We start from the raw sequence: 24868 nt of genomic DNA, 5'->3' as shown, positions 1-24868 counted from the left end.
CTCTAAAAGTGCCAATATGACAGCAGAAAAAACTAATCTATGAGGAGAGAAGCTTATGGAGACTGGTGCCATGGAGTGCCATGTTTGGGAGTACAGTCCAGTAGTCCCAACCCACCAACCAACAAACCATCTAGCTCCCTCTCAAAAACAAACAAAGAGACAGACACATGCTGACAGAGAACGCACAACTTCCCTCTGACCTTCTGTTATCTTCCCAAACCCAGGCATTCTTACTCTGGCTCTGGCTTTTATACACAAACACATCACACTCTGCTGCACTGCTCACCAGCCAAGGACTGCATCTGGATGTTCAGTGGTTGCGTGGTTGGTTTTTTTCTCCATAAAAGGGTTTAGCCCGTAAATATCTCACATCCAGTTTGGATGTCACTCTCGCTCTCCCTCTTCCAGTTTCCATCTCTCTTTCACTATGCACATGGTAAAGGAGCCTATAGATACTGGCCGAGACATTGGCTGCAGCTTCATACAATAGAAAAAGTATTCACTACTTGTCATTTGCAACTGAAATTTTAGTCAGCTCTGTCAGCAGAAGTCAAAGGAGGTAGTCCATTAAGCGGTCCGTTAGGCAAGGGGTAGTCCATTAAGCAGGGGGTAATCCATTGGGCAGGGGGTAGTCCTTTACACAGGGGTTAGTCCATTAGGCAAGGTGTAGTCCATTAGGCCAGGGTTAGTTCATTAGTCCATTAGGAGTAGTCTGTTAGGCAGGGGTTAGTCTGTTAGGCAGGGGTTAGTCTGTTAAGATTTACCATATGAAGACACTGGGTATTTTTTTTCTTTTTAAGAGTCTATCTAAAAGCTTTTCAAGGTCTTTTAATGCCTAAGGTCTGCTCTGTGTTAGTCAGTCAGAATTTACTTATGCCTTTCCAAGACCTTTCTTAATAAACATAAAATTACAGTTGTAAATAAAAATAAAATAAAATGTATATGTAGTGCCAATGCAAATTTATAAGCATCTTTATTCTCTCCAATGTGCATTCCAGTGCCAAAGATACAAAAATAATAAGAGAAGGTGAGATGTGATGATACTACCACCAACACTAGAGAAGCTTAAAACAGAAATGGGTCATGGACAAGCCTCCCCAGTCTTTTGTATTTTTCTGCTTTCACCATCTACATCTCTCCTCCCTTGCTCCCTCCTACTCTTTCTCTTTACTAATTCCAGTCCATCCTTGACACCCCCCCCCCCCCTACCCCCATGCAATGTGAATGCATTGTGGTAGGAAATAGACCTGTTATTCTGAAGAATTTACAACACGTCATCCACGGATACCCCACAGGCCAGGACCATTACTGCTCACCATTACAGACCATTACAAATCCACATGGAAAATAAAAATTTGAATATGCATAAAAACAAAGTCATCACTTTGCGACTTCTTTTTTTCTACAAAGTGGTATTTATGATCAGCCTCTTCCTGCTATAAACAGACAAACAAGCATTACACAAAAGCCAATGAAATCAGCAGACAAATTCAAAAGAGTTTTGCATTAAAGTAATAATGTTCTCAGTGGTTACTGTGTAGGCATATTTACTTATATAACACTTTTTATACACAGTGGCTACTCAAAACAAATGATTTTTATTCAGTCTGGAACCTGACAGTCTATTCTGTTAACTTGCACTGACACCTGGTGAATATTTCAGGGACTACAACACCATGCACATTTAAACTGTCTCCATTATACTGTATGCTGCAGTGAATGAGTTACAGATTACATAACACAAATGTCCAAAAACAGTTTTCATATTAACTATGTTGATTGGTAATTGTTGTGTTTGCGTCGACAAGTTTCAGTTAATAGGTTTAAAATTCTGGCATGATCAGAAGATTTTCTTTTGGGTGAGCATTGTACTGAACATTACAAGATATCCATTTTCAAAAATGGGTATCAGTTTCAAAATTTGGAGCAAAATGTTATTATGTTCCTACAGAAAAAAAAAATAATATAAAAAATATTCTATGTAATATAATATTTATATAAGTGATATTATTATTATTATTTCTTACTAATATTACGTATACTTTGCATTAAATTCAGTAATAGTAGTAATAGTTTTTATACAAGTAAAACCATACCTCATTGTCTCTGAGTATTGGTTCGTACCTTGCATGGAACGCTGAATTATTAGAGAAGGGTACTTTGGAGCTGGACAAATACAAACTCAAGACAGACTGACAGTAACATTCTTTGTTTTTCACACTCTGTTCAGGAAGCTACAGCAGCTCCTGGAAATGAGTAGAATGACAGGTGCTTGAAAGCAGCAGCATTCTGGTACAGATACAAATGATATTTACTGAGACAGAACAGACTGTGCTCACAACTGCTGCACTGGAGAACAGCTGCTCGCTGGACATGTACACTGCCTTGGCAGAAAGCACCATGACAAATAGCTCAAAGTAGCGGTTCTCAGCGGTAATCCTTCTAATATGTACCCAAAACCATTCATGTGATTTACACAGGAAAATAAAAGATAGCAATGTCTGTCAATCCTTGACCAGTTCTATCTAATTATTCTTATAGTCTACTAATTAAGGATGTTGATGCAAAAATTCCTAACAATAGTAAATCTCACACGGTGGGTCATGAGTGACAGAGTGGCAGTGTTAAGTATATCTCCTATAATTTATCCATTCTTTAAACAAAGAAAAGAGGAAATAAATGATTGCAGAATTTTTCAAATGTCTCCATTCTCAAACATACTTCAGAGATCATTTTATGCTGGTTTATCCAGCTGCCCCCCCCCCCCCCCCCCCCCCAAAAAAAAAACAACAAAAACACCCTTCTGTGCTGCAAAAGGCTATATGTATAGGAATATTAAGGACCGCAACATCTATTTATTGATTTATTTGTTTAATTCGTTTTGTGTCTATGGTGGGTTCATTAAAAACAATCTATTGCGCAATTACTGTTATCGAATGAGTCTTTCAATTCAAGTGTATCAATTGTGCAGTATCTGGAATCTTCATGACAAAATGTTAGCATTCGTCACTTTGTGTAGCATTTTATAACACTGGGGTGAGCATACGGGCTCCCGTACATCTTGTGCTGCAGCCCAAAATCTAGCGCAGCGAGTGCACAGGCACGAAACGCGTCGGTTTTTAGCTGTAAAATAGTCGCACCTCCCTCTTGACAGTTTAAATACAAACAGGAAAAAGGAGTTAAATACAGTTAGACCGTCAGCGCCTATTTGTGCGACAGACACCTGCATTTCATAAAAGGAGAGGTATTTATTTTATACGTCAGTCGAATTAAAGGATGTCGTTATAGGCGGAGACAGAACCGTAAGCGGAGTTTCATCACCATCTGTCTTGCTTCGTTTCTATTCGCTCGTCTGCACGGAATCACGTCTTCATTGTGGAGGTTGACAGCACAACTGAAGGAAGATGATTTCCGCGGTGACCACACGGCTACGTTTAATCCTGAGGTAGACATTTGGACAGTTCGTTGTGAGCACGTCTTCATATACCGAAATTACAACGGAAGACCGCGCGGCGTCATATATTCGGTTTAGCTTTGAGAAAACTACTTTGCTGCTTACTGGCGTTGACGTGACTTCCATTGGAGAATAAATAAAGACCGGCGGAGTGGCACGTGCTAAAGCGACAAAAGGCAATAGTTTTCCGAGGAGCGTTTAATTGCATTTGTGTTTTTTTCTTAACAGGCGAGTTGTAGCCTGTCTGTCTATAGACGCCAGGCCACTCTGCCTCGTTAATTGCAAAGTAAGGATGGGAGAAAAGGTGGGCACAGACCAAATTTCCCATTAGGATGCTTTGTGTGGAGTCTCTCTGAATTGCTAACATTGCTAACGATAAGCTATTATAATAAATATCTCTTAAATAAATATAGGTTACTGTCTGAATCAAGGCTCGAGATAGCGAGATCCACTCGCTGCAAGTTTATTTTTATAGAGTATGGCACCTGGAGGTCCAGCAGCAATGCTCCCTGCCTCTGAAGCCGCGAAGATCTACCAGACTAACTACATCAGAAACTCTCGCGCTATTGGAGTCTTGTGGGCCATTTTCACCATTTTGTTTGCTATTGTGAACGTTGTGTGCTTTATTCAGCCTTACTGGATTGGTGACGGCGTAGATACTCCGCAAGCCGGCTACTTTGGTCTTTTCCACTATTGCATTGGAAATGGACTGTCCCGGGATTTCCTTTGTCAAGGTAGCTTCACTGAGTTTGGCTCCATTCCCTCTGGTGCTTTCAAGGCCGCGTCCTTTTTTGTCGGAACGTCCATGGTCCTCGTGCTCTCTTCTATCGGCTGTTTTGCACTCTTCTTCTTCTGTAGCACTCTCACCGTTTACAAAATATGCGGCTGGATGCAACTTGGCTCAGGTAAATAAGACACCACCTGCCGCTTATTTAACACACAGCTTTCTGGATACTTGGTAATCACTTGTCAGACAGATTGTGTTGAAAATGTCGTTTGTACAAAGCAGAGCTTTAATGAATGAAATTCCCAATGCAACCCACCCATGTGGAACTGTTAGTTTCTTTGAAGAGAGAACAGATGGGCAGTATAGGTACATTTCAACAGTTTGGGCTGTCTGACATGCTAATGGAAATACCCAGTCTTGCCCACAATTTACTAACAGTTTTGCACCCTAATAATCAGCATTTTTCACTTTATTTAACTTAGGAAAACAATCAACAATTGCTATAGCTTTGCTACATCTTCTCAAACCTGATAGAACAAAGTGAAAGTGATTACAGTGACATTCCTGAATGATTGAGATTGTGGTGTATACTATAGTTTATTTTAAAGAGCTGACAACTTAAGACAAATTTCTGAAATCTTTCCAAATGAAAGTTGCAGTACCAGTACATTTCTAAAACAACTTGCTGTATGCTTTTTAATTTCTTCATACCTACCACTAAGGCTGACTACTCACCTGGTGCACCATTTTGCACCTGTTATTTCCAACTAAACTATCAAATGACATGTTTAAACTATTTTATGCAACTTACTGAAGATAGCAATAAAATAATAGTTCAAGCTTCTGACTCCTACCTCCAACGCTGCCATTATCACTGAATTTCAAATTCCATCTCGATCCTCCAACGAGTACAGAATTCCGGTGGTAGGTGTGAGTCAGTTTGTCTGACATTAGATATGAGGGTAACACTTTACAGAAGAGCATGATTTAGAAGGCTGTGTGACACCTGCATAAGCCCTCGTGTCAGTTGATTTAAATGTACATATACATCTCTAAAACCTGCTTTTGTCAATGTTGATGTCAAGTTGATATAACTATGTGACATAATGCTGATGATCTGACACAGCTTGCCAAGTGAGGTTGGTAGAATTTATAAAAATCTTATAAACAGCCAAATGGAACTCACTTTACTTAAGGGCTAGAGAACATATATATATAACTCTGGCATTGCATTTTCATGGTGTTGGACAAGGATTCATAAAAGTAAGAAAAGTGAGGACTTCAGTAATATGATTTGTATTATCTCCTGTACTGTTCTAAAAAATGATTATAGTGATGTTTTTGACACTGACAGTTTTAACTTGTAATGACATTTCAGTGTATATTATTTGGCTATTTATGAGTACTTGTGTAATTTAATGACAAGGGTCATGTCAAGAGTTACATAAATTCTCCAGCCCTTAAGTAAAGTGATTTCCATTTGGCTGTTTATATTTTTAGAAAGAAAATATTATGCAGTGCCTTAACATGTAATGTAAGATATGTATATTTTGTCTAGCCCTTAAATAAAGTGAGCTCCATTTGGCTCTTTATCAATTTTTTAGGAATCCTTAAGCAATGTCATGACACTGTAATGACATAATTATTTATATTTTACTGAGTTACTGAGTGACTGAAAGTCAATTACTGAGCTATAGGTTGAATTAAAACTGATTGGGACAGTTTTTGAATTTCCACTTTTTATGTAAGCTTATAAATAACAAATATCCTAATATATTATACATTTCTGTAATACTGAAGATGTTAGCTATCCATTTGAGGGGGGAAAGAGGTTATATTGTATTTCAAGGTGGCATGGCAAACTGACCCAAACCTTAATTTTTTGTAACATTTTGGTGATTGGGACAGCACATCTTATTGATTTAGGCTAGTGTAAGCATATTTACTGCACAATTTAATTCATACTTTTACATGCACATTTTCATTTTTACGTTCATCATTAAGAACTAAGATTTCTGTAGAGTCTTGGGGAATGTGTGAAAAGACAATGAAAACTAGAGAGAGTTGATCCAAATGCAGGAGGTTTTATTGAGGTTTTGGAACAAGTTGAGGAGAAACTGGTCATTGTATTCAATGTTAAGAATGATAAGGCATTATTTGGAGTGGGCATATCCATATTTGAAATCCTGTCAGGGGTTGGCAACATGCAGCAGAATCCAGGCAGTATTTGGGAGTCAGGCAAAAGTCTGGGTCTGAAAGGTAGGCAGAGTTCAGTATCCAGGAAAACTAGCTGACAAAAGGAGGGCTCTGTATGCAACATGACTGTGGCAATACTTCTCAAAGAGGTCATGCATGGATTTAAATTAGGGAGCCCTAAGTAGGAGAGGGAATGGGAATCAGGTCTGCATAATTAGAATTCAGGTGAACTTGATCGAATGTAAGAAGAGGAGGTGGGCATGGCAGGGCTGGTAGAGTTAATGAAATTCATGACAATGTAGTACTTACTCCCAGCAATGTGCTTATAGCCCTTTACAACACCCTTCACAAGCCTCTGCAGACTTGATTTTGGCAAATTCCAGGCCCTGGCCAAGAATCTTAACTTGGATGTGTTCTCTGCCTGTACTTTTCAGTGACTCCCTTCATCCTGTACTCAATCCACATTTTGCCTTTTCTCATTTCTGTTTGTTTGTTGTTTCCCTGTGCTCTCCCTTCTTCTGTCTGCCTGCATCTCTCTTTCTGTCTCACTGGTGCCATGCTGCTCTGAAAAAGATTAATCAAGATTTGTCAGGCCGGGTTTAGAGATCAAGGCTAAACTTAATGTTAGGTTTGGCTTAGTTAGTGTATTAGGCTGTTTGTACTGCGTGACCAGCAAATAAATAAGTGATTATACCACTGCTGTCCACATTTTATATCCAATAGTGTATTAGGGCAAACATGATGGTTTTTGATAGCTGGTTAGTCCATCTAAGAAAAACAGCTAGTAAAATCTAGTAAAAAAACAACAACAACACAACTAATAAAAAGCTAGTAAAGATTGTTTAGGGGTCCACACATATGAAGAGTAGCATACTAATGTAGAGCATACAGAGAACACACAATATTTCTTGATTACCAGGTTGCTAGCTAATTTTTTTCATAAGCAAAGACTTTTAGACCTGTCCCAATCATCCAAAATCATGCTGCCCTGTTCACCCAAGCCATGATTGAGTCGTCTTCTTCCTAGCATTGTCCCACCAGTGCAGGGTCAGCGGTTTGGATCTTTGAATGTCACTTCACTTGAACAAAAGTGTCATCAGGGTGCAAGCGTGCAGCCTTCAGATCCGCATTAATTGCGTCTTGCCACGTGGCCGCTGGCCGTTAATCTCAAGATAGTAGATGATGCTGGCAACAGTGTCCGGAGCGGCACGTTGAACATGGCCAAACCAGCAGAAGCATCCCTCTCTCTTTCGCCACAATGGGCACAATACCAAATTGTCGTCGGATCATATAATTGGTAATATGGTTGTGAAGGGATACACCCAGTGTCCAGCGAGCCATGCTTATCTCCATGGCATGGAGACGCCGCTCAGCTGCTCTCGTCACTGGTCAGCATTCTGATCCATAGAGTGCAACAGACCTGACCACGGTCCGGTAGATTTTCGATTTCAGGCGCTTGGGAATTCTCTTATCAAACAGGACACCGGTAACTTCCTTCCACCGCAGCGTTGACTCTCGCCCGTACCTCACCATTGATGCCAAGTCATGACTGAGGGAACAAATTAAAAACAACCTAATCCAAAAGTAGAAGCAAGATATTACAATTTGTTGACTGATTTTGTTGAAGTAATACGTTGTATTCATGTTTCTATCAAAGGTTTGTAGCATACATTAACTATGACAATTTTATAACCTTATGATGAAAACTAGCTAACTAACTAACACACTTAATGTGTTGCAGGGTCAATTTCCTGTTGATTCCTGCCCACCTATGCGATGTTACACCAGTGAAGTCAGAGAATTTCTAGAGAGAGGAGACTTGCCACTCTTTAATGCCAATTTTGTCAGATACCAGAGGAGCCCATAAGAAACACCAAAATGAATAGAGCTAAATGGCCAAAAAAATGAAAATTAAAATAGTTTCTCACCACCTGGCCAGGATCTTCCTTAACTTTGGAAAGTAGACATACGTTTTACAATAAATAGCAAAAAAAACACAAAAAACAAAAACCCAGTATATTTCCTTTTTATACAGGAAAAGGGATTTGGGCAGTAGGAGTTAGCTGAGTGCTGTTACTGAGTGCTGATTGGTTGGTGATCTGACACTGGAGTAGCAGAAATGCTAGTGTCCTACTTCCCAGAACCACAACCAAAGATATTAAACATTCAATGGCAAAATTTACCGACTAGTATAGGTTACAAAGCTACAAAGATTATATAAGGACATGAATCTTAGTAACTAATGTTAACATGAGCATGACCACAATGTTAGAACAAAGTCTGTTTAAATGCAATTTTTTTAGTTTGAGTCATGAATTCGTTTGCTAGCTAGCTAGCTAACTACATCAGAAATGGACTGAGAACAAAGGCAACCTAACTTGTTTTGCTTATAATAGCAAGATAGCTAATCTTACCAAAATCCATACCTACCAATTTTCATGTTATGTAGTGCATGCATATCTTTCTTCATTCCCAGTTTATATATAAACAACTTTTTAACTGTGAGGGAAAAAACTTTCAATGTCAAAAACTTCACTAAAAATCTGTTACACAGTAGTTTTTCATGTCATTGTTATGGTAGTACATGAGATACTACAGAGCTTTTTTAAGTCCTTTCTTTTGTTCAGTGTAGCAACACCCTCACTTGAAAGCAGTGTCAGATCATAAGCAATGCGTGATACCAATGAAAAAGATGTGCATAGTCAGTTGTCATAACATACTTATGTAATCTCACCCACAAAGTGGCATGACATGTCTTGTTGTCACCAAAAAAATCTTTGTTGATTGTCATGGTTAACTCAACATGGAAGTTGACAAATGCAGCTTTTATGACAGGTAATCACAATACAGTACATACTGCCATAATACATTTTTAGGAACTTAGATACAATTAATGTTATAACATGCATTATTCCTTATAGAAGTATGTCTGAATTTCAAAAAAAAAAAAAATTAAGTAAAGCAGTATCATACCCAGTACCTCCTTTAACTTTTATGCTCGGTGTCTATGTACACAGTTGTCATCCTTAACTGTTCCATCCCTACAACTCATTAGAACAGTCTGGTCGAGCTAAAATACCAGTTTACTGTTTGGGGAATGCCAGACTTAAATCAAACAAAGTCACTGTTTTTTCTTATCTTTACATTTACATTTTTTATCTTTACAAATTTGCGTTAATGGACCTTTTATGCTGATCATTGGTTTAGTGTTAAAATTTGAACTAAATGTCAAATATCAACCTAATCCTCATTTTAGACTCCATGCCACCTGGTTCTGAAACACAGAAGCTAGACAGGAATATTGATTAAAATCAAGAAAGGGGAATTTATAAATGGTATTTTATTAAATTAATTATAGTGCAGACACCAAGGCTCCAAAGATTCTGATGTCTTTGTGAAAAAGTTGAACTTCAGTTAGAAAACTGACAGTTAAGATAATGCAATTGAAAAGTATTGAGAATGCATAAATAAAGTAATACATTTTTTAAAAACTTTTTTCAATTTTGTAGAATGTGTAATGAAATGAAAATTGGTAATTAATAAATGGTCATTAATTTTACACATATCCTTTCCACTTTACACGTCTTTTACACATGCCCTTTTGTGACATTTGCAGCATGGAGGAAGCGAGAAGCAAGGTTGCAGCAAAGTGCTCTTTATTTTCCATTGTTCCACATTGTTTCGGTGGAAGCACCAAACAAACACAAACAATGGCTCTCAACGTAATTCACAGAGGTGACAGGCATCTTAGGTCCACATCTCTTGGTCTCTGCGGGTTTAAATAGGCTGAGTCTGAGTGATGCAAAGATGAACACAATTAATATTCTGGTGATTGTGATCGGGTCAGGTAAGGGACATGCCCACTCCTGCTAGCCCCCCCCCCGAAGATTCCGCCAGCCTCCTGGTTCGTGGCTGGCCCGGCTGCCGAGGGACAGGCTTTTGGGGATGTTCCCGATGGATGGAGGTGGTGAGGTTGGGGTCCAACACTTGGGCGGCCGGTATCCAGCAATGCTCCTCTGGTCCATATCCCTCCCAATCCACGAGGTACTGGACCCGCGAGCCCCTCCATCTGGAATTGAGGAGGGCCCTCACCTTGTATGCAGGACCTCCCTCTATCTCCAAGGGAGGAGGCGGAGCACTCAAGGAGCTCTACTCTTCCGTGAGGGGACCCTCCACAACTGGCTTTAGGGCCGACACATGGAAGGCCCTAGATGCCCGGCTGTGTCCGGGCAAGCCGACACGGTAGGTAACCTCATTAATCCGCTCCGAGATGGTGTAGGGACCCTCATACCTCACGGCACCCGCGTGGCCGTCCCTCGTGGACACCCACACCAGTTGTCTGGGTTCATAGCAGGGAGTATCCCCACGTCTCCTGCCTTCCTTTTATAGGTGGCTATAGCTTTGTGCAGTTTCTGGTGGGCCTCCTCCCACACCCGCTCGCTGTGCTGACACCACCTCTCCACTGCTGGCTGGTCAGATGTGGGGGGATTCTGTGGATACAGTGGGGGCTGGAACCCTAAAACACATTCAAAGGGGGTTAAGCCTGTTACCACATGCTGCAGTGAATTCTGGGCATACTCCGCCCAGGGGAGGTAGGTGCTCCAAGTCTCAGGGTGCTTCTAGCAGTACAGCCTGAGGAACTTGGCTAGCTCCTGATTAACTCTTTCCACCTGCCTGTTGGCCTGGGGGTGTTTCCCAGACAGGCTGACGGTGATGTTCATTTTACCCAATAACTCCCGTCGCGCTCTAGAGGTGAATTGGGGGACCCGGTCTGAGACAATGTCCTCTGGTAGTCCAAATTGCCAGAAAACATGCCAGAAGAGCTGGTCTGCCATCTCCCAGGCAGTAGGTAGACCCTTGAGGGGGTTCATCTTCAAAAACCGGTCAGGATCACCGTGTTGTCCTGTGATGCAGGTAAGTCTGTGATGAAGTCTATTGCTAGGTGAGACCAGGGTCTCATTGGCATGGGTAGTGGCAGCAGCCTACCTACAGGTAGTGTGTGAGGAACCTTGCTGCGAGCACACTTGGCGCAAGATGCCACATACCTTTCTGTGCATGGCCAGCCACCAAAAGAGAGCACTCAGCAGCTGCGCCATGTGGGTTGCTCCTGGGTTGTCTGTCACCACGGAGGTGTGTGCCCATGTAATAAGGGCTTGGCGTAGGCAGAGAGGGACAAAGGGGCGGTTTGGCGGGCATTGCAGATGCGGATTTGCCACCTATATCTGTCGGTCCAGGTCCCATCTTAGCATTGCCAGGAAACAGAATTGGCAGAATTGGCGCCATACTGGTAGACTGGGCTTCTGCGAGGTGTTGCCGAGAGAGAGCGTCTGCCCTTACATTCCTCTCTCCAGGCCTATATGTAGAGGAATATAGGCCTCTACATATAGGAATATAGGAATATAGGCCAGGGTTGAACCTGGTGAAGAACAATGACCACCTGGCTTGTCTGGAATTGAGCCTATTCGCGGTTTGGAGGTATTCCAGGTTTTTGTGGCCTGTGACAACCAAAAAGGGGTGTCATGCTCTCTCTAACCAATGCCTCCATTCTCCTCGCTAGTTTCATGCTGAGGAGTTCTCTGTCTCCCACGCTATAGTTCCTCTCTGTGGCGCTTAGTTTCCTCGAGAAGTAGGCAACTGGTTTCAGCTGCCTGGCTTTTCCCTGGTGCTGGGATAGCATTGCGCCTACCCCAACGTCCGACGCGTCTACCTCTACCGTGAAAGGCTTTCCCGGGTCCGGCTGCTGCAGCACCGGGTGGTAGAGAAGGCCTACTTCAGCTCAGAGAAGGACTTCTCCGCCTCGAGTCCCCATTTTAGCCTCTTAGCTCCTCCACAGTGTAGGTCTGTGAGAGGTCTTGCTACCGTGCTAAAGGATTTTATAAAATGATGATAAAAGTTAGCCAATCCCAGGAAGTGCTGTAGCTCCCTGCGAGTCTGCAGTCTAGGCCAGTCCCTTACTGCCTCCACCTTGCATGACTGCATTCGTACGCTGCCCTCGCAAATGATATACCCCAGGAAACTCACCTCTTTGCGATGGAATTCACATTTCTCCAGTCTGCAGTAGAGGTGGTTCTGCAGGAGGGTGCGGAGGACAGCCCGTGTGTCATGCATGTGTTGGTCCCAAGAGGAGGAATAGATCAGGATGTCATTGATTTTTGTGACGACAGATCTACCCAGGTACTCCCTTAGGAGCTCATTAATGTAGGCCTGGAAGATAGGCAGGGCTGTGGCTAAACCATAAGAAAGTACTAAATACTCGTAGTGTCAGAAGCCAGTGCTAAAGGCGGTTTTCAATTCTTTGCCTTTCTTAATTCGGAGGCAGCTGAGTTGCTCTCGTAGGCCTGAATACCTGCTCCAGGTCACTGTATTCCTGGGGCACAGTGAGGTCGTTCTCGGCCTCGGGACTCTCGATGGACCTGGACTGCAGGGACACCATCCGGTGAGGTAGGCATTTGCCCTCGCAGACAAATGCTTTCCCTGTGAGCCTGGAGATAACAAAAGACACCCTGATGTGGTCAGGCAGTTGGGGTTGGTATGCAAAAAAAAAAGACTGCACTGAATGATGAAGTCCTCACATTCCTTTGGGTCTCCTCCATACGTCCCAGGGATAGTGATGAGGCATTTCATCCCTTCCGAAATAGGTGGGGTAATGAGAGGGCTGAATCACTGCTCTGGTCCCATGGCCAAGTGATTAACATGCTGCCCTATACTTAGAACCAGCGAACGTATCTCCCCAATCTCCTGCTGCTGCAGCTCCATAGCCACCTTCTGAGCAGCAAGCAAGGGGTGTGATCCTTAGCAGGGGTGGGTGTGTCCCTCCTGCTAGCCGGCCGCCCAACCGTAACACCTTTCCACTCTACTCCAACAGAACTTTGTCAAATATTTTTACGTAGATCAGTTCATGTAGGCTAATGTAGACTTCAAGACTATAAGTTTAATAAGGATTACAGTAATACCATTCATCATCAGGTAAATATTTTTCTTTTTCTAAGTACAAGAACTCCTGTATGTGTACCAATGGTCAGATAGGACAAACGACCACTTACATGTAGACCACTTGATATAATTGTTACATGCTATTTGTTTTTAATGTCACATTCACTGTAAAGCTTAAGATAGACTTACCAAAGACTGAAAATGTCTGAGTCAAAACATTTATAGGTCAAGAGAGTGAATAATTCTACAGCGTGTCCATGGCACTTATTAGCATCTTTTGTATGCTACCAATTCAAAGATCATATTCATTCATACGGTGAACTGAGGCTACTTCACATAAGGCTAGCCTGGGGCCATGACTGAATAAAAACACTTGAGAATTGGGAAGGTGATTGGAAAGGTGTGTGAGAGTGTATGGGGAAGAGAGACGAAATGAGCTGGTTATTGTTCTAGTGTGCAATCCATTGTTGTTTCTTTAAATTGCTGTGCAAATTAAATAAAGGGAAAAACAATATGACATACAGCGACAGTATGGCAGCTGTGTCCTAACTCTCAATGCACTGTCAACTTATTTTTTAAATATATACAAACACTGTATTTTATTCTGTCTGGACATTTTGAATAGTCCATTATATAATGGTATGGTAATCCATTACGTACATGGATTGTGCAGTTTCTATAGCCCCTTAGATATATTACCTAACCCCTTAACTCATTTAAAAAATCATATTTTTATTTGGTAAAAGTCAGGGAAAGATAAAAGTACAGTATACGTTTATATGGCCTTGGGGCTTACTGCTCAACTGTGAGTCCATTTCTCTAGTGTTTTCTACTATTTTTTGTCCATTTGGCTGTTAACCCTAGTGCCAGGCAAAAACACTGCCTGCCAGTACACTAGCCACTGCTGACCTTAATATGGACTTAATATGGACTTAATGTGCTTAATATGGACATTTAGGTTTCCATAAAAGAAAAGCCAAACTGTAGCCACAGGGCAAATAAAATAGTGGGACCTTAGAGTCTTTTACAGTGTATTTGTACCATCCACATTTACAAAGCCACTAAGCTGTTTTGAACTGGACTGTTTAACCATGTGATGCATTCTTTCTACAACAGACAACTTTCATTTAGTCTCATTACTCTTGTAACTGAAATGGCATAGTACTAGTTACTGTTGTCTAAATATATTTAGTTTTTCTTGTATGTGTCAGCTTTGGCTACTTATGAGTTACTTTCTAAAGACCATATCATACCAAATGAAAAATACAAAGATGACAAAAGTTGTCCTGTTCGTATGATTTTAAGTAATATCTAACTAATAAAACTAAACATATAAAGTTACATATAAAGTTGTTTCAGGCTTATAAGTTCAATAAGGGTATTTGATTTAATTTCAGAGAAGAATAACTTGACAAGGAAGTAAGCCTAATGTAATAAAATATGTAATTAGAAACATATATTGAAATATGTATTGAAATTCAAATATATTAAAATGTGAAACTGTAAAATATAACAATATGCTGAAATGTAAATGATGGGATGTGTGTATACATTTACTAATTGGCATTGTATAAATCACAGATTTCGAAAAGATCAGTGATGAAAGTAGGAAAGTACTAGCCTTACCTTGCATTGATTGATATCAGACCAAAAAAAAAAGTGGCATTTCCTATTCCTAGCAGGTAGTATCATGCACACAAATTACATAAAGGGGAAGGCACCATCTGTGTAGATACCATTTGTTCTCAATATTATCTTAAAGCATAAGAAATGCAATAGCAGACTTTTAACTATGACCATAACTGTATTATGATGGCAAGAATATAAACCGAAATGTGTTAACCCTTGTTACATGGAAAAGTAGACTTCAGTATAGTGTTAATTTCAGCAACATGTTACTTTTGGAGCATATTACCCTCAACAGTGGCAATCAGTTTTCACGTTTTAAGCAATTGTTAGACTGGAATTTTGCCTCAGTTTCCCTTGGTGGGACAGGCAGATTTTATTAATGTTTTCTCAGATTACTGCATTTTGATACATGTTTGAAACATTTGAAATATTAAAAACTGACAAGAATAAGGTGATCAGAACACAAGGCTAGCGATGAGTTTATAACTAAGACATGGTGTTTCAGTCTGACAAAGGAGCAGAATCAGGTACGAAATGCTTGTAAACCAGGTCATATGCCAACGACTGCAGGAGAGAATGCAGCTGGATAAAATATATTTATAGCCACAGAATGTTTTGGAGTTTTCTGGCTCATATAACAGGCCCAAAGCAGTCTTTGGAACTGCATTACATCAAGAAGATGAGTGCATCACAAAGATATTCACATCTGTAGTAGCAAAATAATTAATATCCGCTGAGCAAAATTTTCAACCTGTTGTACTGATTTTGAATTTGAAGTTTTATTCTAAACAATCAAGGAACATTCTATACTCCCAAAATAGTACTAATAGTAGTGTTAGTAATAAGAGTTTATTAGGTGTGCAACAACACATGCAGTGTCAGGTTTGATGTGATTTTGATTCTGAGGTAAAGATTTGATTCAAATTTTTATATTTTATATATTGAGACTACAGAGATCTAAGTATACACTACACAGGGGTGGGTTTCTGAAAAGTATCATAACACAAAGATGATTTTTAATTGGTAGAGCAAGTATTACACTGAACACTCTCTCATTGAAGATGGTCTTAACCCTACGATGCTTTTGAGAAATGGGGCCCAAATTGGATGTGAATGTGAGAAAAAGATTCTATGGTCTAGTGAGATCAAAGTTGAACTTTTAGACCTCAGTGCTAAGTATGTTTTGGTGGCATAAACCTAACATGCACAGTCTCAGAAGTCAAGGATGGTCATGGCACCATCCTGCTTTAGTAGTGCCTCCTTTAAGCAGGTACTGTAAAACTCATAAAGACAGAAGGCAAATGGATGGGTAATATTTTGAATGATAAATTAGACCTCAGTCCCACTGATCCTTTGTGGAATGACTTAGAATGGTTTTTCACAAAATGTTTCCATCCACCCTAATACAGCTTGAACAGTTTTGCCAAGAATTGCCAAAATTGACAGTGTTGAGATGTGTAGCACTGATAGCAGTTTAAAGAGTCATAGCTGTAATTGCTGCCAGGAGTTCTTCTACAAAGTATTAACACCATGTGTCTGCGTACGGGGCATGGTTATCGGTGCTAGATTAGCTGGGGCCAGTATTTCAAAAACTGCCAACTTTGGCAATGGTGTCCTGCAATGGTGTCAAGAGTATACCAAGAATGGGATGATCGAGGAAACATAAAAGGGGGATCTCATGGATGTAAATAACTCGTTGATAAATGGGGTTAGAAGAGGATGGCAAAAATCATTCTGACAGACAGGCGGTGCATAAAGCAAATTACAACCGAATGCTCCATCTAACATATCCAAACACACAACACATTGTTCCTTAGCACAGATGTTGCCTAGATGTTGTTATTGTAGTCAAAGTGAATCAGAAAGACAAGACTCCAGTAGGCAAAAGAGCACAAATCACTAATCAGTGGAAAAACATTGTCTGGTCAAATGAATCCAGATTTCTGATGCACCATGCTGATTGCAGGGTCAGAATTTGGCACAAGTAGCATGAATTGATGAGCTCTTCCTGTCAGGTATGAACAGTTCAGGCTGCTGGAGCTGGAGTAATGGTGTGGACAATGTTTTTTTGGCACACGATGGGTCCTCTTATACCTGTGGATGGATGTTTGGACACTATGGCTTACGTAAGGATTGTGGCTGACCAAGTTCATCACTTCATGGCAGCTGTGTAACTTATGGCAGAATAACACTTTCAGCAGGACAATGCAGCCTGCACAAAGGGTCGTATAGTCATGGATTGGTTCGAGGAATATGATGTTGAGTTTTCCTTGCCTCACAGGCCTTAAAAGACTCCAGATCTTAATCCTACAGATCATCTCTGGTTCAGAGCATGTCAGTACCTCCATCTAATTTGTGGCAACTTCAATAACCTATACTGTCTGCATAGGCCAAGATTCCTGCAGAATGATTTAAGCACCTGGTGGAATCTTGGCCATGGTGAATTTCTGCGGCTCTGAAGGCCAAATGAGTTCCAACACACTACTAGATGGGTGTCTCTAATAAAATGGCCATTCATTGTATTTCCTCCATTTAAGGTGACTTATTTTCTAGTTCCTATTTACCTCAAATCAATATAGAATTACATTAAAAATAACTTTTGATAGTGTTTAACCCTAGTCTTTGCATTTTCTCTATGGCAAGGTGGTCATAATCTGCAATTATGTGAAAATATAAAATTATTTATTACTTACTTACAAAGCAGAATACTACATAATTATATAAATTAAAATATGTGTATGATAAATCCTACCAAACTATTATATAAATGTTATGCTTCTCCATATACTATTAGATGTGATAGCAAGGCTAGTAATGGCGAATGTTGTAATCTCTGTTTGCAGTTTGTTGCATTGGGATTCTTTCCCACATACTTTCCCCCCATTCTTTTCCAAAGTATATGACCAAGAACCATGAACTAATAAATTGCAGATTTATAATGGTGCTAGCCTCATCTGTCAAATTGGGAATTTGAAATCTGTTTAAACCCCCAGCAAAGAGTGAAAAGAAAGGAGGAGTAGGAACATAAAAAAAGTGAAGGAGTGTGAGGTAGAATATTGCATTGCAAGCCAGAATTTGTTTGGAATGTTGATAGAAGAACCCTAAAATGGAAAGATAATCTACATGCCAGGAGTTATGATTTGATAAGGGAGAGTGTTTATGAGAGGTGGGAAAAAGATAAGTGTGTTTCATTGTTAATGTAAAATATTTTCTGGGTAATTCGGTCAGTGAGTTCTCTTTTTGCTCTCTGCATAAAATGTCCTTTCTGAGAGAAAAGTATACACAAAGGTGTATTATCCCCTCAGGCAGCGGCAGTGAAGGAAGTACTCTTGGCTTGAAAAATGATAGCATAAGTTTCAAGATAAGTCATGACTGAATTCACTGGACCTCATGTAAAAACATTTTTCATAGGGCTATCTGATATTCCTCTTACTTTCTCTTAATGTTACTTCAAATTATAGTACTATGTCAGACTACTCAAACATTTGTAGTTTCAGAAAATAATTGTAAATTACTTACATCAACACCTCCAATGTTGTACCAGAGCAAATGTTTCAGAGAACTATGAAGTAACATAACCTTCTAAGATTTGGTGTCCCACCAGTCCAAAAGTATCACTGATGAATTGATTCATTTGTGTGGAGGAACATTTATGTGAGTTGGTTCTTCATATCCAGCCCTGGGATAATGTGTGCTGTGGTTGGTGGTTGAGGTTATTGTGGCTAATTCTCATGAGTGCTTTAAGGACAAGCAACTTGAAAGAAAAATCAATTTTGAGAGAAAAAACCAAAATGGACATGATGGACAATGATGGCATTTATACACCTGGGTCTCTGCTAATGTCTCCCACTTTTTCTTTTCTCCTGTCTTCTTTCTTCCTCTGTATTCCTACTATACATCATTTACTTGTTTTCCTTACATTCTGCATCTATTTCTCTGTTCCTTCTCTCACCTGATTTGTGATTCAGGTGTATGTCTGGTGCTGGGATGCATGATCTACCCTGATGGCTGGGACTCAGAGGAAGTGAGGCGACTGTGTGGGGAGCAAACAAGTAAATACACCCTAGGAGCCTGCTCTGTGCGCTGGGCCTACATCCTGGCTATCATGGGCATCCTGGATGCATTCATCCTCTCTTTCCTGGCTTTTGTGCTGGGAAACAGGCAGGATGGCTTAATGGCTGAGAAACTTCTGGCTGAGAGCAAGGGTAAGAATCTTCTAACATTGGACTACCTTTATTCAGAATTAATTCACAATTCAACTCTTTAGATGCCACATACACTGAATTCTAAAAATGAATCTGTCCTTACCTGGTACTGATACTCCATTCTTGTTTAGATACACACAAAATACAGCACAGTTTAGCCTTGACCCTCATAACCAAGGACTAAATAAAGTATTCACACAACACTACAGTACATGCTTTCCTTTCCTGCACTAGCACCACTATGTATTTCTCATATATTGTCTCATACAGTTAAGTGACCGTATGTGGGAAAAGGAACTACAAATTACACTCTCATTCTAAAATTGTCAGTCATTGTCAGCTGGCATTTGACAAATTCTGGTTCAGCTGATCATTGCTCACAGTATTATTCATGATGTTTCATATCACTCCTATAAACTGAGTTGGAGGTTTAGTATGCCCCCACACAAATTCATTCCAACAAGTCATGCATTTTCTGCTAGCAATGTGTGGTACAGATCACCTAAACATCATAATGGGAAAAACTAACACCTTTAGTGACTTTGAACGTAGCATGAGAGTCATTGTTTGACGTGTAGGTTCTACCATGTTGAAAACAGAATGGAGTGAAAAGCAGAAAACAGTGACCACTGATCTGTGATCCAAAGATGAAGGCACCTTGTGGCAGAAGGCTCAAAGGGGAACTGCCAAAATCATGCAAGCAGACAGAAAACAGTATTAATCACGTTAATTCAACAGGGGTGAAGAACTTTATCTCAGAATGCTCTACTCATCAGATTCAGACTTGGATTGACTTGGCTTGTTGTCTCCAAATGGATTAACACTATTGGTTCATTGACACCTAAAGGAAAAAGCTTGCACTTTAAAAGTGAGATTAATGTGCATTTGCCCCATAAACGGAATCTGGTAGGGACAGCAAGGCTGTTAGAAGGAACAGGAGAGAGAGAAAGGAATGAAAACAGTGAAAACAACTGCATGCTTGCTCTAATTATATCCTGTGGCTCTTTGCTGAAGTATTAAACTGCTAATGGCTGTTTATTTATATAGTTGTCACATTGCTGGAGAATAAATAAGACGACCCCACACATTGCGCAGCTGGCGGGTTAGTAAACCCAGAAAAAAGAGAGAGAGCTCTTGGTGCCAGTAACCATTTAACTGAAAAAAGTTAAAACGGTTAAAACAGGTTCTCCACGAAACAGACGATCAGAATTAGTGTTCAATCCCCAGTATAAAAAGAATGAATGAACATTATTAAAAATGCATAAGCAAATAATTATAATGAATAATATCTATTTATTTGTCTGCAGTGGAGGATGATAGACCCACCAACCATTTTCGTAGCTCACACTTACCAAGTCTTGATAAGTGAAGACATAGCAACCAAGCATTCTTCTGTCATTCTCTTCCTTCTTTTTTATTTTCAGCAAAATAACCTAGGGCAGCATCGTTCATTTTTGTCTTGCTATTTTTCTATTTAGCAAGAATGATATCCAGGCAGTTTAACACACTTCTCAAATGTGGGGTCCAAGTACATAAGTACATAATCCAAAGAAAACTGTATTTTTGCAAGACCTAATTTGTGGTTGTGTCAGGAAGTAGTTTCTAATGGAAAAATTGAGTATAATAAAAGAGCTATATCTGGATGTGGTCTAATACATTTCTGCATTTCTGAAGATTTTTAGGGAAAAACAAGTCTTGCTTACTTTTACCACAACTGAAAATTCCACAGTATTAATTACAAAAAACAAACAAACAGCATCTTTGGTTCTATTGTGTTTTCCCTGTCTTGTCAGTAAACTTCTATTTACTGCTGGCTATGACTAGCTAAAGAATGGACTGAAAGTAATACCTTTTCTCTCTTAAAAAATAAATAAGCCTGTTACAGTGGATGTATAATTATGAACAGCAGTAAGCACTGTTTAATATTTGACAGTATTGCTTCAAGTGAACATGAACGGGGGACTGGGAGTGGAATCCTGGTGTGAATTAGCTAGATTCTGTGTATGATTATATTAAAGTTAGCTATCTGTATTTTAGCATTAGTTTACAAGTAGATTGAATGAACTGGCTAACATAGCTAAATACCTTACTTAACTAACGAAGCAAAGGCTCTGAACTCTGAAAATTTCTGAACATTTCTGCACTTTGACCCTGCCATTCTTCACTCTGACATCCAATCAAGTTGTGTAGTTTCATGCATTTGTCTAAACCTTGTTTAAGGACCTTTTTCAAACCCCTGCTTTTGTAGTCCTTCCATTGTGCTTTTTTGGATGTTTTCTCCACATTGTTTGCATTGCTAACCTTAATGGAGTCTTTGGGTTTTTGGGTTTTTTGTTGTGGGGTGGGATAGGGGTTATTTTTTTAACCAGTCCCAGTGGTAGTTATTGCATTTTTTCCTGGGAGCGATGGCATTTCAATAACTTGCCAGTGGCAATGCACTGAGGATACAGTAGGCCAATGCATACTTACGTATTTGCATACTTAAATCAGATTCTCCTTTTGGGTGTCTCAGCAGCCCGCTGGACACTGTCCCATTCCTCCTGATGGCCAGTGCATCCCTGTTCAGTGTCTCTCTTTTTACCCATTTACAGTGTTACTACTCTCTCCAGTTTGGAGTAACAATGTACCTCTGGGAACTAATAGTTTATATAATAGTAATACTATTTTAGATTTTTAATAATAATAACTTTTATTTAGATAGTGCCTCTCTCAGATGCAAGCAAGACAGCACAATCCAAGTCTCATTTTATCCTGGATATTTAATCACTTTCTTTCTTTTTTCTTTTTCTTTCTTTTACAGAGGGTGGAAATGCCTAAAAATATTAAACGTAAGCTGTCAAATTATTTCATAAAACTGATGTAATATAATTAGTTATGTTTTACTACCGCTTTTGCAGTGATATTAAGTATTAAGCTAATTTTGTTAATAGTTGAAACAGAGAGCAAATGTTTCTTGTCTCTCTTGGCTTGCCTTCTTTCCTCTGTAGGATAGTTTATGGACTGCACATTGCTTCTCATGCCATCTTACCCAAGTTTGTGGAGAAAGAATATAGAAGGCCTGCAGACCTAGGAGCTGATCTCATCACCTTGACCATCTGACCATTGCATCTAGAAGATACTGTATGTCTCAGTCCTTTACAGACCCTTATTTATCAGTTCCTTTAGTACAAGATATTATATTAAGATGCAGACCAATTTGCACACTTGTACACTACAGCTGATTACATTCTGAACTATAAAGATCAATGCCATGTCTGAGTGCAAACAATTTAGGTACCCAATGACCACGTTGGAAATTACATGTGCACTTGTATGACATTGATACTTCTTGCAGTTACTTGATTACCATGTACTTATATATTCATGTGAACACTGTGACATGTTAATTCATAAGGTTAAATATAAAAAAAAACCTTGAAGGCAATGCAAACTTTTTTCAGTGTTTCTCTTTCTGTTTAATATTTTTGTGGAGAAGAACCTAAGAGCAAACTTCTAGATTCAGGCCTTTGACAATCCTGATTTAATAGATAGTTACCATATTTATCCACTGAGCATTTTAAATGTATTAAAGTGACCCATCTAAGCCAATATTAGCAAGTACTGACAGGTTTGTGATTGGGGCCCATTATATTTCTGTTGAAGACCATGTTGTCATTTTACACATATAAAAGAGAGGAATCACTTCTTGCTAAAAAGGAGAATCTGTTTTACTGGGGGTAGTTGCTCTCAGATCATCCTGATGTTTACCCCATGTTTATTTTGGTAAGTGTGGTGATGCTTATGGTGATTACAGAGTTCTAAAAAGGTGAAGGTTATGGCATTTGAGGAAGACTATTTTGTGACACACATCATTACATATCAATGAGAGCTTTTTAAATGTAAATACTAGCCATTCAATTCAAGGGAAAAATCATGAATGTAGACTGTCAGCTTTGTGATTGTAGATACTAGCCTAGACTAAATGACCAGGTGAGTCTTTCCTTTTCCGTAAGGAAGATTAACAGTAAGACTGAAAATGTTAATGTTGGGCAAGCCCTAACCTTTCAAGCATCTACTGTTAGTTTCATACCACTGTACATAAATCATAGATATATTAAACAGTATTATTCTTATTAGAGGAAAGTAAAGGTCATGCAGCTCAATAAAGGTTTTCACTCTGTATTCTCATTCAAACTGGCCTCCATTGTCTTTGTGTGTGCCTGTGTGGGGGTGGGTGTCCACAATTTTTTTTTATATTATGTATGTATGTATGTATGTATGTATGTATAAGCTTTAACATATATATATATATATATATATATATATATATATATATATATATATATATATATATATATATATATAACTTTAAATTTTTTTTAGTCCAGTAATGGAAAAAAAAATAAGAAATGAAAAAAATAAAGAAATGAAAAAAATTTCTATGCTCTTCCCAATTAAAAAAAAAACAAGGTCTGGTTTCCAAGTCTTGTGCCAAATCACTGTACCAGTGGTGAATCACAATTGGTCCATGTTTTAAGTCTAGACTGTAAAACTGTCTGAAAAACTCACCATAAAGTTTGTAGCAATTAACTCAATAGAAGCCCAACTAAATGTGTTTTTAATCTGGAATTAAAAGCATCAAGAGTCTGGCATTTTCAATATTTTCTATAACCCTATTAAGAGATTTAAAAAAACCTCCAGTATACTGGATGTTTGGGGGATAAAGCATTCATTAATTGAATTAATTATTTAAAAAAAAAAAAAAAAAAAAAACCTGATACAAAAAATTATCCATGAACAAATCATGTACAGTCATACAATATATGGAAAAACATTTGAACACCTACACATTACACCTACAGGAGCTTTTAAGACTCATTCTAAATCCATAGGCATTAATATGGAATTGGTGTATTTCCCTCCCCCCTTTGCAGCTATAACAACTTTCACTCTTCTGGGAAAGGCAGAATATTTAGGAGTGTCTGTGGGAATGTTTGCACATTCATTCAGAAGAAAATTTATGAGGTGAGACAATGATGTTGAACAATCACTGTTCAAGGTTATCCCAAAGGTGTTCGATGGAGTTAAGGATTCTGTGCTGAGTAGTCAATTTCTTCCACACCAAACTCACCCAACCATGCCTTTATGGACCTTACTTTGTGCACTTGAACACTGTCATACTAGAAGATTTCTTGCTATGTTGAAGCATTAAGATTTCCATTTACTGGAATTAAGGGGCCTAAGTCAATGCATGAAAAACAATCCCATATCATTATACCTCCTCCACCAAACTTTACAGTTAGCATAATGCAGTCAGGCATTATCAGGCATGTCCTGGCATTCACCAAACCCAGACTCCATCAGACTGCCAGATAGAGAAGCTTGATTCCTCACTCCACAGAACACATTTCCACTGCTCCTGAGTCCAGTGTCAGCACATTTTACACGATCCAGTGCTTGGAATTGTGGTTGGAGATATAAGGCTTACATGCATCTGCTTGACCATGCAAACCCATGCCATGATAATGCCAGAGGAGGTTTGGAACTCTGCAGTTATCGAGTCAGCAGAGAGTTGCTGACTTTTATTCACTATGCACCTCAGCACTCAGCAACCCCACTCTGTAACTTTACATGGTCTGCCACATTGTTGCTGAGTTGCTCACAAACTGGCATGTTGTAATAGCATCATATTACACTGCCATGCTCAAATTCAGTGAGCGCTTTAGAACAACCAATTCTTTCACA

The 24868-nt window shown here is 39.4% G+C and overlaps 1 protein-coding gene across 1 annotated transcript; it reads left to right on the top strand.

Annotated features, from left to right (window-relative positions):
* Positions 1–3064: 3064 nt before the first annotated feature.
* LOC113576627 (LHFPL tetraspan subfamily member 3 protein-like) lies at positions 3065–23317 on the top strand. The gene is made up of 4 exons (XM_027008832.2): positions 3065–4359; positions 18908–19144; positions 21945–21972; positions 22132–23317. The coding sequence occupies exons 1-3, from the start codon at positions 3933–3935 to the stop codon at positions 21959–21961; spliced, it is 681 nt and encodes a 226-aa protein (XP_026864633.1). The 5' UTR covers positions 3065–3932; the 3' UTR covers positions 21962–21972; positions 22132–23317.
* The last annotated feature ends 1551 nt before the right edge of the window (positions 23318–24868 follow it).

Source organism: Electrophorus electricus, chromosome 4, assembly GCF_013358815.1.
Source record: "Electrophorus electricus isolate fEleEle1 chromosome 4, fEleEle1.pri, whole genome shotgun sequence".
Classification (NCBI taxonomy): Eukaryota; Metazoa; Chordata; class Actinopteri; order Gymnotiformes; family Gymnotidae; genus Electrophorus; species Electrophorus electricus.
The sequence above is the reverse complement of the archived record's forward strand: the minus strand, read 5'-3'. Positions and strand labels throughout refer to the sequence as shown.